The sequence below is a fragment of the Mustela erminea genome, chromosome 7, assembly GCF_009829155.1.
Source record: "Mustela erminea isolate mMusErm1 chromosome 7, mMusErm1.Pri, whole genome shotgun sequence".
Classification (NCBI taxonomy): domain Eukaryota; kingdom Metazoa; phylum Chordata; class Mammalia; order Carnivora; family Mustelidae; genus Mustela; species Mustela erminea.
Genome location: NC_045620.1, coordinates 88892164 through 88902533, shown reverse-complemented (window position 1 = coordinate 88902533; position 10370 = coordinate 88892164). Strand labels below are relative to the sequence as shown.

The window sequence follows — 10370 nt, the reverse complement described above, 5'->3', positions numbered from 1 at the left end:
CTCCACACTCCTAAGAATTCTGGGGACCATCTTCTCAGAAACGTATGGCTGCTGGGGGGACAGCAGCAAAGGCAAGATTGAAGGCATAGCTCTTCTGCCTCCAAGCATGCTTGATGGGATAGTTTGACATCAGCTGAGCTGAATCCTCTGGGTACCTCTACTGCTTCCTGGTCATCTAGGCAGTTCACAGGCTACATGAGAAAATGATGTCTTTAGTCACAGCCAGCCGGTAACTTCCAGTCTTAGATACTGACCAGTGCCTCGGTGTCTTGGCCCTGCGTGTACCACCCATGGAAGCATCAACCTCCAGACTTCACTAGTGGGCATTAGGGCCATGCTGTGATATTCCTTGGGGAGAAAAGAGTCAAGCTTAGTATGCAACTTCAGTGTGCATTCCAAAGGTAGAGAGCTGGGGGGAGGGGGGTTGGGAAACATTAAGCAGAAGGTCAAACCACTCTTTGGACAACATTGGCCATGAAAATCACCCAGGTAGCTGAGGGACAAAGCCAATGCACATCATAGATTCACACTCCGCCCATTGTGTTGATGAAAACTGTAAAAATGGATTCAGCACAAGGTTTCCTATTTTTCTTTTGACTAAAGGTAAGGAATATACTAATAGCTGAGGTTGTAGACGGGCCTGATACTCAGACAATACCTTACATTGGCTTAGATTTCTGTTCCTAAATCCCTTGACACAGTAAAATCTCCTCACTCTGTCTAAAGAGTTGTCCAGAGTTCTTTATAAACAAACACACTCACTCTCTCTCTTTCTCCTTCTCTCTCTCTCTCTCTCTCTCTCTCACACACACACACACACACACCATCTGACCTTTGCCATCCTATTGGGCCAGGCACCCTTTTCTGGTTTCCCTCTGAGCACCCCATCTGCTGCTACCACTGAGGAAGGTCCCAGAGCCACCTGAAGCCAACTCTGGTCATTGCTCTGGAAGCTTGTCTGCAGGGACCGCCGTCCCATCAGTGCTGCGGCCCAGAGCTGTACTCCCTCCCTAAGAATGCCAGGGCCATTTACTCACTAATATTGTGGGCGATTGCCAAGCGCAACAGTAAGCTCAGCTGGCTTGAATCATTCAGGGAAGACTCTGGTGCTTGTGGGCCCACAATCTCTTCCCAGATGAATCAGGAAAGAGGGGGAGGCTGATTACAGTGAAGAAGGGACTCTTTAAACATATGCTCTGTAATAAGTATGTAGAAGAAAGGAAAGGGAAAACGGACAGTGGGATTTTACCAGCCGCTGAGTAGAGCACAACACAGTTCTTTTGTTTGCATAGGGAGAAGAGACTGTCATTGGCTTAAGACAGAAGGGACGGTCCTTGAGCTCAAGGCCAGCTGAAGCAAGTGTGTGCAAAAGCAGCCCAGGCGTATTCCTAGTGGGACACCATATATTCATCAGGCAGCACATGGACACAGAATCAGGACCTTCGGTGGCCTGGCGAGACAGATGCCTACAGGTGAAGAATGCTGGAACATCACATGGCTCAGAGAGCGATGTATTCCATACGGCTAAAATACAAAAATATCACACCGTCTTTTAGGAAAAAATGATTTCTTGACTTTAAATCACATCCTCGCCATTGCTCTTACATCACAGGTTGAGAAACCAAATTCAGAACTCCTGAGGAACCTGTGAAGCTAACCCCATAGGAAGGCACGCTCACACATGCACACGCACCGTAGACATGAGCAAAAGAAGTGGTGTGGAAAAGATAAAATATGGATCATGCTAGGAAATTGAGAGAGGGGCAGGGTGTGTCCACTGAGAGACTTTCCCTCAACAATGGCTGTAAGTTTTGATAACAAATACGGTGCTAAGCCTGCAGATAGGTTCCTGTATCTAGTCCTCACGTCGACCCAATGAGTTAGGTATTATCCTTATTAAAAATGTGGAAACTGAGGCAGCTTGGCAGAGAAGCCAACACATGAGCCTGGGAACGAGCTCATTTTGCTTTCAGATTTGGGCTCTGCCACTTGCAAGCTTTGTGACTCTGGGTATTTACTAAATTCTCTCGGTCTCAATTATTTTCAAATAAAGGGAAGATGGACTGTATCTCATAAGGTTGTTGTGAGGACTGGATGAGACATGGAAGATGCCCAAGGCAGAATATTTGCATTTTAGGATATTAGGTTTCCTCCCAGCTCTATAAATAAATGTTCAGAAATGATCTCAATTCAGTCTACAGAAAAATGTTTAAATGCTTTGTAAGAAAATGCTGATTATCTGTTTGACACGAATGAATTGGAAGGTTTATAAAACCGTAGACGTGGATCTTGAACATGTTGGCGGAGAATTAAGAATTTCAAAGCACTAGATGTACTTTGATTGGAGTACTCTTTAGTTTACAAGATATCAAATTATCTCTTGATTAAAAAGATTTTACAGTCCTGAAGGGGACAAGCTCATTGGTTTGATTCTACTACTACTTCCCCCCACCCACAACTCTGTGTGTGCGCAGCAGGCAGAGAAGGGAAGACTGCTGAACTGACTCTTGCCAGCCTGAGCAGCTAGCTCTCCACCATTGTGAACTTGATGAGTGCCTCCCAGCAGGGAACAAGAGGATGGGTCCATTTTCCAGTCCTAGCTGGGGGTCCTGGATAATGGGAGAAGGGCACTGAAAACTGATTCCTTCCCTACTGTGACCAAGGCAGGCTAGTCTAGGAAAGAGATCAAAGGGCCACCAGAACAGGTCAATACCAGCCTGAAGGAGGCGGGCACTGAAGGGAGTCAGGGACCACTTACTAAAGAGAATGTGTGTATTTACTGTGTGCAGGCATGGTGTGGACACAGGAAAAGATGTACTCCAGAACTTACCACACAGCCCTCACTGCAGATGATTAAGGGTTGAAAGAACAGCAAATATCCTCTGACAAATGTATTGAAAGGAATGGTTTCCCAAAGTAAATTTAGGGTGTTTTCAAAATCCTTTTCTACACTGGTGTTTCCTGCCAAATGTTGAGGCCAACGGCCTGATGCCTCCTTTTCCAAACTAGGCCCCTCAGCTCCTATGAAACAAACTTAACAAAAGTCAACCCTGAAAGTCTGAGTTTTAGGCCAAGAAAACAGCAAGAGATTTCCCCCCACCTCGACTGCCCAGTCACCCACCCAAGGAAAGTGGGTCTAACCTAAGCAGCCAGGCGGGAGGGGTCAAGAGAAAAGATTTAGTCCCTCAGCTTGGGACATCTGGAAAATAAGATGGGTTACTGCTTCTTGAGGGCATACAGTCCTCTAAGAACCATCCTCAGGGGACTTTGGGATAGTCCCCAAGAAACCTATGGGTCTTCCATTCTCCACCCAGAAGATCTTCCCTCCATGCCCTCCACTTGTCCAAATGCCGGCACCAGGGGCCAGTTCCAAGCCACAAATCCTTAAAGAGCCGCCCAGGTGGCTCCAGCCCATACATCCCTCTCTCTGGCCCCCTTGCAGCACGCTACCCAGTTCTTGGCCCCAGCTGCCTGTGGCAGGGTGCGGGGGGGTGGGGGGTGGGGGTGGACTGGGGTGGTACTAATGGTGGATAACCAGGTACCCTTAGAGACCCATCGTCATTATTCATCCCAGGCCGGATATATGAAAGCCCGGGGATCTTAACAATGTGCCCTGGAGGCCGGCATTCCTATCATCGAGAATTCTTCATCGGGATAAGGGTGCGGGTAGGAAACCTAGCTGAACAAATTCTCTTGATTCTGGAGAGCCCTCTCCTGGGGCCAAGTACTGGCAGGCGGCGGGCGAAGCTCGCCGGTCCCGTTCCGGCCGGGAGAGCCCCCCGCAGCCGTCCGCGCAGGTGCCGGACGTCCGCGCGGCTCCGCTCCCCCGCGCAGAGCCTGGAAGCGACCACCGCGTCCGCACTCTCGAGCTGCGCGGCGGCCGCACGGCGCGGCTACTCTGAGGCTAAGTCGGGCGCTTCCTGCCTTCGCGGCCGCCCGGGTGCCGGGCTCGCGCGGCGGGGCTCCGAGATTCCCCCGCTCGGCTCGCCCCGCCCCGCCCGCCGCCGCCCGCGCCCTGCACGGTGCGCGCGGCGTCCCCGCCCCCAGCCCCACACCCCCACCCACTGTGGCCGTAGGGGGGCACCCCCACCGGGGCGGGAGGGTGGTCCGCGGTGGCCCGGTCGCCGAGTGGCGGAGAGGTGGCGGTAACCGCCTTCCCATTTCCGCCCGGCCGGCCGCTCAGCGGGGTGAGTGCGGCAGAGAGCGCTCGGTCCTGCCTCCGCCCGCCCGCGCCGGGGGCTGGCCTTGCCTCGCCAGCGCCTTTTTCCCCCGCAGCGCGGCGCCGCTTCGCCACTCGGGCACCGCAGGTAGGGCAGGAGGCTGGAGCGCCTGCTGCCCGCCGCCCGTAAGATGGTCCCCTCGGCTGGACAGCTCGCCTTGTTCGCGCTGGGTACGTACGCTGCCTGCTGCGCGCCCCGAGCCACCTGCCCTCGGCGACACCCCGCTTTCCCCTGGCCCCTCCATTGCTCTTTTCCCGGGGGTTTTCTGCGTCCGCCTAGGAGAGTCGAGGGAGGCTCCTGCTTTTCAAGGGTTGGGGGCTGGTGGGGCAAGGGGGAGTCACGAGGGCTTCCTAAATATTTGGGGAGCCCCTTCCGAAGGGGGGGACCGTGGAGCGCCCAGGCTTTCCCTGGGGAGTGGCCGCCCGGGCCGTGCGTGAGAACGCCGGCCGGGGAAGGGGAAGCGGTGTGTGAACGGGCTTGAACTTTAATCCGCCGCGGCTGTGTGTTCTTCCACTTGCTCACACCTACCTGCATACCTGGCAGTATCCCACCAAGCCCGTCTACGCGGACGGCGGTGAGCGTAGACGCGATGGGAGCGGCGGGCGTCAGCCCCTACGGCGGGACCCTGCCTGCTTCCCAGTCGTACCCCCTGCCTAGCCCTGAGCCCCAGTGACGGGCAGATGGTCACAATCAGCAGAGGCGCCCTCAATCTTCTAACTTGAGGAGCTCTCGAGCTTTGGGGTATGTTTTGGATTTTTGTGCGGATTAATTGTTCTTTTAATTAACTTCCCTGGGAGAAGTGGTTGAAGTGTCAGCCGAGGGCAGGAGCGAAACCCTAGACGGAGCGTTGCCAGTTTCCTTTGAGTTTGTTCTTGGAAGGGAACGAGAGATGGGGGAAGGGAGGGGAAGTTTAACCCGGCGAACCTGGGTCCTGTCTGTGGAGCCCTTGAGTTTTTCCGCGGTGAAGTTCACAGGTCTGCGTGTAACTGGTGAGGGGTGCAGCGCCGTGCGCTGGCCGGCCGGCCGGCTCTTGCCCCTCGCGGCGCCCGGCCTCTGCGGTGTTGAGACAGCCGGTTAATAGCCCAGGTGTCCAGGTTTATTGGTGCAGCTCCCTGAAATGAATTCCTCAGTCGGTGTCCTCTGAGTTTAACCCTGTAAAGCAAGTAGCTCCTACCTGGAGAATTTATTGGAGCCTGAGAAGAGCTGTGGAACCCTCCCAACCCACCTGCACCCCTAATGCCCAGCCCCACAGCCTCACCCAGTTTCAGGGGGCTTGCAGAGCCGCCTGTAATCCTGCGCCTGAAACGCTGAGAAAGAGAAAACGGGGGTGGGGGGTGGGGGGGGCGGTGGCAGTAGTGGAACCCAGTGCTCTGGGCTGTACCCTCCCTCACCTGAAACTCACCAACAGGTGGCATGATTCTGGGCGGCTCCCCCCTTCCCAAAACCCTTTTAGGTTTTTTGTATTGATGGTTGTTCTGATTTTATATATGTGTGTATATATATATATATATATTTTTTTTTTGAAGCAACAAAACGTGACCAATACATCAGAAGCCTTCCGTTTGTGGGTGCCTCTGCGTTGTGTTTTGCAAATTCTGGCAGTAATGGTCATAATAGCTAATGCTCTCTGAGTACTTACTCTGTGCCCGGAACTGTTCTAAATGCTTTATATGATTTCATTAACTTTTCTCACCAACCTGATGAAGAAGGTATCATCTTCATTTTACAGAGGAGGAAAAGGAAGCACACAGGCCCACCATTAGTAAGTAGTTGGGTCAGGATTATTAGAGTGTGGAAGAATTGAGGGTTTGAAATGTCACCTGTCGTCACCATAGTCTCCTCTCCAGATCTGGGGACTTTTCTTGAAGGAGAGATTATATGGAATGCCCAAGAACTTGTTAAATTGGGTTTTCTGGTGGACTCCGAGGATCTTAAGGTGGCCTTAGGTCATTAGGTGAAAATTAGAGATGGGAAATGATGAAGGTGTGCAAATTTGAGAACACCTTTGAAAGTTGCCCTGCCCCCCCCATACTGCACTTGCCCATGAAGACTGCAAGCATTCATCATGTTATTTTTCCTTTTTGCCCAAGAGTTGAACCTTATCTTTGCTTCCTTCCTTGAGAAAAAGATGTATAAACCTAAAAAGGTTGATCAGTGTGTAAAAAAGCTGCTCATACAATTCCAAAATAGAAGCAGTTGAAAAAAGAAAAAAAGAAAAGGCAGGATACCCGTTTTTTTTGTTTTGTATTTCTTAAAAAAAAAAAAAAAAAGCCGTTCGTTCTGATCATTGACTACAACTTCTGCCTCCCACCTCATTTTCTGCTAGATTACTAAACAGCACTCATCAGTGCCACATGCATCTTTAATTTGCACATTTCCTCCAGTGCTGTTTCCCTCTCTAATTTTTCTTAAATTAGTTGAAGGCAGTTCTAGGCAAATCAGCAAATCGAAAAAACCAAGATCTCTCCCCTCCCCAGCTTTCGTAGGGACAGTCTGAAAAGGAGTGGGTTGTTTGTAGTCTCAGCTGATGTTCCTGATTACTTGAACCTGAGCGTTGATTGATGTTTTGGCAGAGAGCAGGCGGAGACTGTTGCTTAAAAGGCAACACTGGAAACGTCATCCAGGTTCCTGTGGTGGCTGCCCTCCATGTCGGACTTCCGTCACTGGCCAGGCACACCTCACAGGGGCTTGTCACCTCCAGTCCCACATCCTCCTTTGTGAGCAGGGAGCAACATGTGTGCTCTTGGGCAAGTTACTTAGCTTTTCTGTGCCTTGCTTTCCTCATCTGTAAAATGTTGCTGTGAATAGAGTGGTTAAGTATATTTAATGAACATAGAATGGTGCCTGTCTTGTAGTAGGAGTTGAAAAAATCTTAGGGCCATCATCCATCACCATTGTCGTTGTAAATTTGGACCCCTTAGAGTTCCAGATGTCCTAGCAGGTTGTATCCATTCTGCAGCTCGGAGCTTTCAGCTCTCCACCCTTCCTAAGCCAGGAAATACCACCTAACCTAGAAACCTACTTAACGATTTTAGTGAGTCTCATTGGGCAAATACCAATTCAAGCAAGTTTAGAATCTGGGGGGGACGTCATGAATTTCTAAATTTTTGATGCAAAACATTTGTCTTTCCTCCAAAGGAAAGGGTGCCCCCCTATGGCAACAGTAAGTTCAGTGGTCAGTTTATTGAAGTCACCACTAAGTTTCAGTTTTCTCGGTGAGAATAATAAAACTGCACCTACCTCACAGGTTGTTACGAGAATCAGATGAGATAGTAAATACAGAAGCTGTTTATAAACTATACAAATAAAGAATGACACAGAAAATGAAATTGATTAAAAAAAAAACATTATTGTGTTTATGGCAGCTCCCAGAAATAGGACTGTGTGTAGCTTAAAAAATGGTCCTAGGACACTCAAGTGTCATTAAGGATGGGTAGAGATGAAGCCCCTTTCCCTGTGGATTTGGGGCCGAGGGACCAGTAGGGGGCAGGAGCTAAGACAATCCTCCTCTCCCTTACATGGAAATTATGTCTTCCAGAGTAGACGCGTAGGTTTGCCCAGGACACATGTTTTCCTTATTGGGCAGCCATAATTAGGGAAAGTTCACTTAGAACATAGGCTGTTAAGGTGTATATGGAAGCCTTAGAGGCTAAGTTTCCCATATTTGCTTTTCCAAAACTTGGTTTCCTAGGATAAAGAGATCTTTCTGTAAATATTCAATGTCCCCTGCAAAGGGGACCTTTCTTAGAGGAGTAAATGATGCTTCCTGTTTCTATGGTAACATAGGAAAACTAGCTGACTTTTCCATTAGACCTATCTCTAAGGGCCTTTTGAAAGTGTGTTTGAACAAAGTCCTACTCTTCAGGCTGCCCACCGAAAGGGATGGGCCGTGGGAAGTGGGGCGTGGGTCAGCCAAGACAGGACGAGCCTGACACGCCCAACTGGGCATCTTGTGCTTGGTTTCACATGTAAAAACCACTGTAGGACCTTCCACAGCAGTGTCCTAGAACCACGGCCACCTGGAGGGCTTGGTACACCAGGTTGTCCTGCAGGAGGAGGTGGGAGGGTTTGTGTGTCTGACAGGTGTCTAGGTGTCACTTATGCCGCTGGTGGGGAGGGAAGAGAGGGACACTTGGAGGACCATCGCTCTTCAGCCAGTTGATGTTCGGGCAGCTTCTGGCTTAGCCAGCTGTGTTTCATCTAGTCTGTCCTGACATTTCTGAATGCTGCTGTGGGTTTATGAGCCATTATTAAAAGGTGCTCCTGCAGCCTGTCTTGTTGACCAGAGCAGAGCAAGAACTCTTGCTGAGATCTCTTAATTGCCATTAAGTGTTCTTGACCTTTGGCCCTGGAAAACGTGATGGTCCTTTGTTATTAGGCTTAAGTAGACCAACACTAAGCATGTCACACTTTCTTTGGGGGGGGGTTGCCAAAAATTGACCGCTGTTTTGCTGCCATTTCAACAATTTTTAATGACCTCAATTTAAAGTATGAATTGAATTCTGTGCTAAAGGCTAACCTGGTTAAGATTGCATCTAGGGGCACCTGGATGGCTCAGTCGGTTAAGGGTCCAACTCCTGATTTGGGTGGGTTCAGGTGGTGATCCTTGGGGTAGTGAGATGGAGCCTCCATTGAGCTCTGTGCTCAGGACAGAGCTGGCTTGAGATTCTCCCTCTCCCTCTACCCCTTTTCCCACTCTCTCTTGCTCTCTAAATAAATAAAATATTTTTTGATTGCATCTAAATAGAGAATTCGAGTACTTTTACAGTGACTTCTGGTTTTGTTATGCTTTTTTTTTCTCCTTGTGAAATGTCAAGTATAAAAATTTTTCATGAAAATCAGGAAAGCCTAAAATCCAGGCTACCAGAACCATCTCTTAGGAGCTCTTCAAGTACAAGGCACATTCCCTTTAGATGAGCTCTAAAAATCTGGATAGTCTTGGGGGTGCCTGGTTGGCTCAGTTGGTTAAGCGACAGACTTTTGATTTTGGCTCGGGTCATGAGCTCAAGGTCCTGGGATTGAGCCCCACATAAAGACCTGGCTCTTTGCTCAGTAGGGGGGTCTGCTCTTTGCTCAGTAGGGGGGTCTGCTTTAAATCTTTTCCTTCTGCCCCTCCCTTCCCACGCCCCACTCATACGTGCTCACACTCTCTCTCATAAATAAATCTTTAAAGATTTATATCTGAGTAGTCTTTTCACACATTATGAATTGGGTGTACTGAATATGACTTGAATATGGAAGTTTGTTGAAATGGAATTTTATGTCTTTATGAGTGCCTTTTGTGTTTTCCCTTTAAGTCAAAGGAAACACAATTTCACATGGAGTCTTTCCCCAGTCAAGGGAATTCTGTGCTCAGCATTTTTGCTTTTAATTTGTTGTTGTTGTTGGGAGCGGGGTTTCCTTCCCTACCTTGAAAAGCTTTCAGTTTCCCCCACCTTAGTCTTTGTATTTCTCAAGTATTTGTGGAGAGATGGTTAAGGACTTCCTCAAGAAGGGATGTACATATAAACTACTTTTTTGTAACAAGCTTGTATGATGCCTTGCCTTCTTTGGCTTCAATCTTTGAATGTGTTAGCTTTTCTGGCTGGGAACCTTAGCAGTAGAGTTCAGGTCCCTCCAAGTCCTGCCTTGGATTGATATTGGTTGGTGCTTGTCTTCTCTACTAGGTGGAGGGTTCCTTAGAGACAGAGATCCTGGGTCTTCGTCTCTGCCCTTGGCCTATTCAGAGAACGGGTAGAGCCTCAGAGGAGACCACTAAGCACTTGATGATCCCCTTGGGGTATCTGGTCCTGGATTCTCCAAACTGTAGACTCAGTTGGCAAACATTTGGCCACATAGTTAACATGCATTCTGGAAAAATCTTCATTGTGATAATCAAGGGTTGCAGGTAAATTCTAACAACACAGATGCAACTAGTCTTCAGAATAATTGTTATTTTAAAAAAAGATTAGGATTTAGTGTTTTTAATGATCACAAAAATATTTTGTTTCCTCTAGACCATTTGGAAAATTCTAGAAAGCATAAGAGAAAAAGTGTTGCGATGACCTATAGTTCTACCACCCAACGATAACCGTGATTAACATTTTGTCATACAGACTGTGGATGAATGTATAGGTAGATATTCTTTGAAAGCAGCTGTGATTTCTGATG

The 10370-nt window shown here is 48.9% G+C and overlaps 1 protein-coding gene across 1 annotated transcript in view; it reads left to right on the top strand.

The window, feature by feature from the left end:
• The first annotated feature begins 4071 nt into the window (after positions 1-4071).
• The window catches only part of TGFA (transforming growth factor alpha), a 106175-nt gene continuing 99876 nt past the window's right edge, over positions 4072-10370 (top strand). The window contains exon 1 of the mRNA XM_032352386.1: positions 4072-4390. Within this exon, the coding sequence (XP_032208277.1) occupies positions 4351-4390 (40 nt within the window). The 5' untranslated portion in view covers positions 4072-4350. The remainder of the gene's footprint in view (positions 4391-10370) is intronic.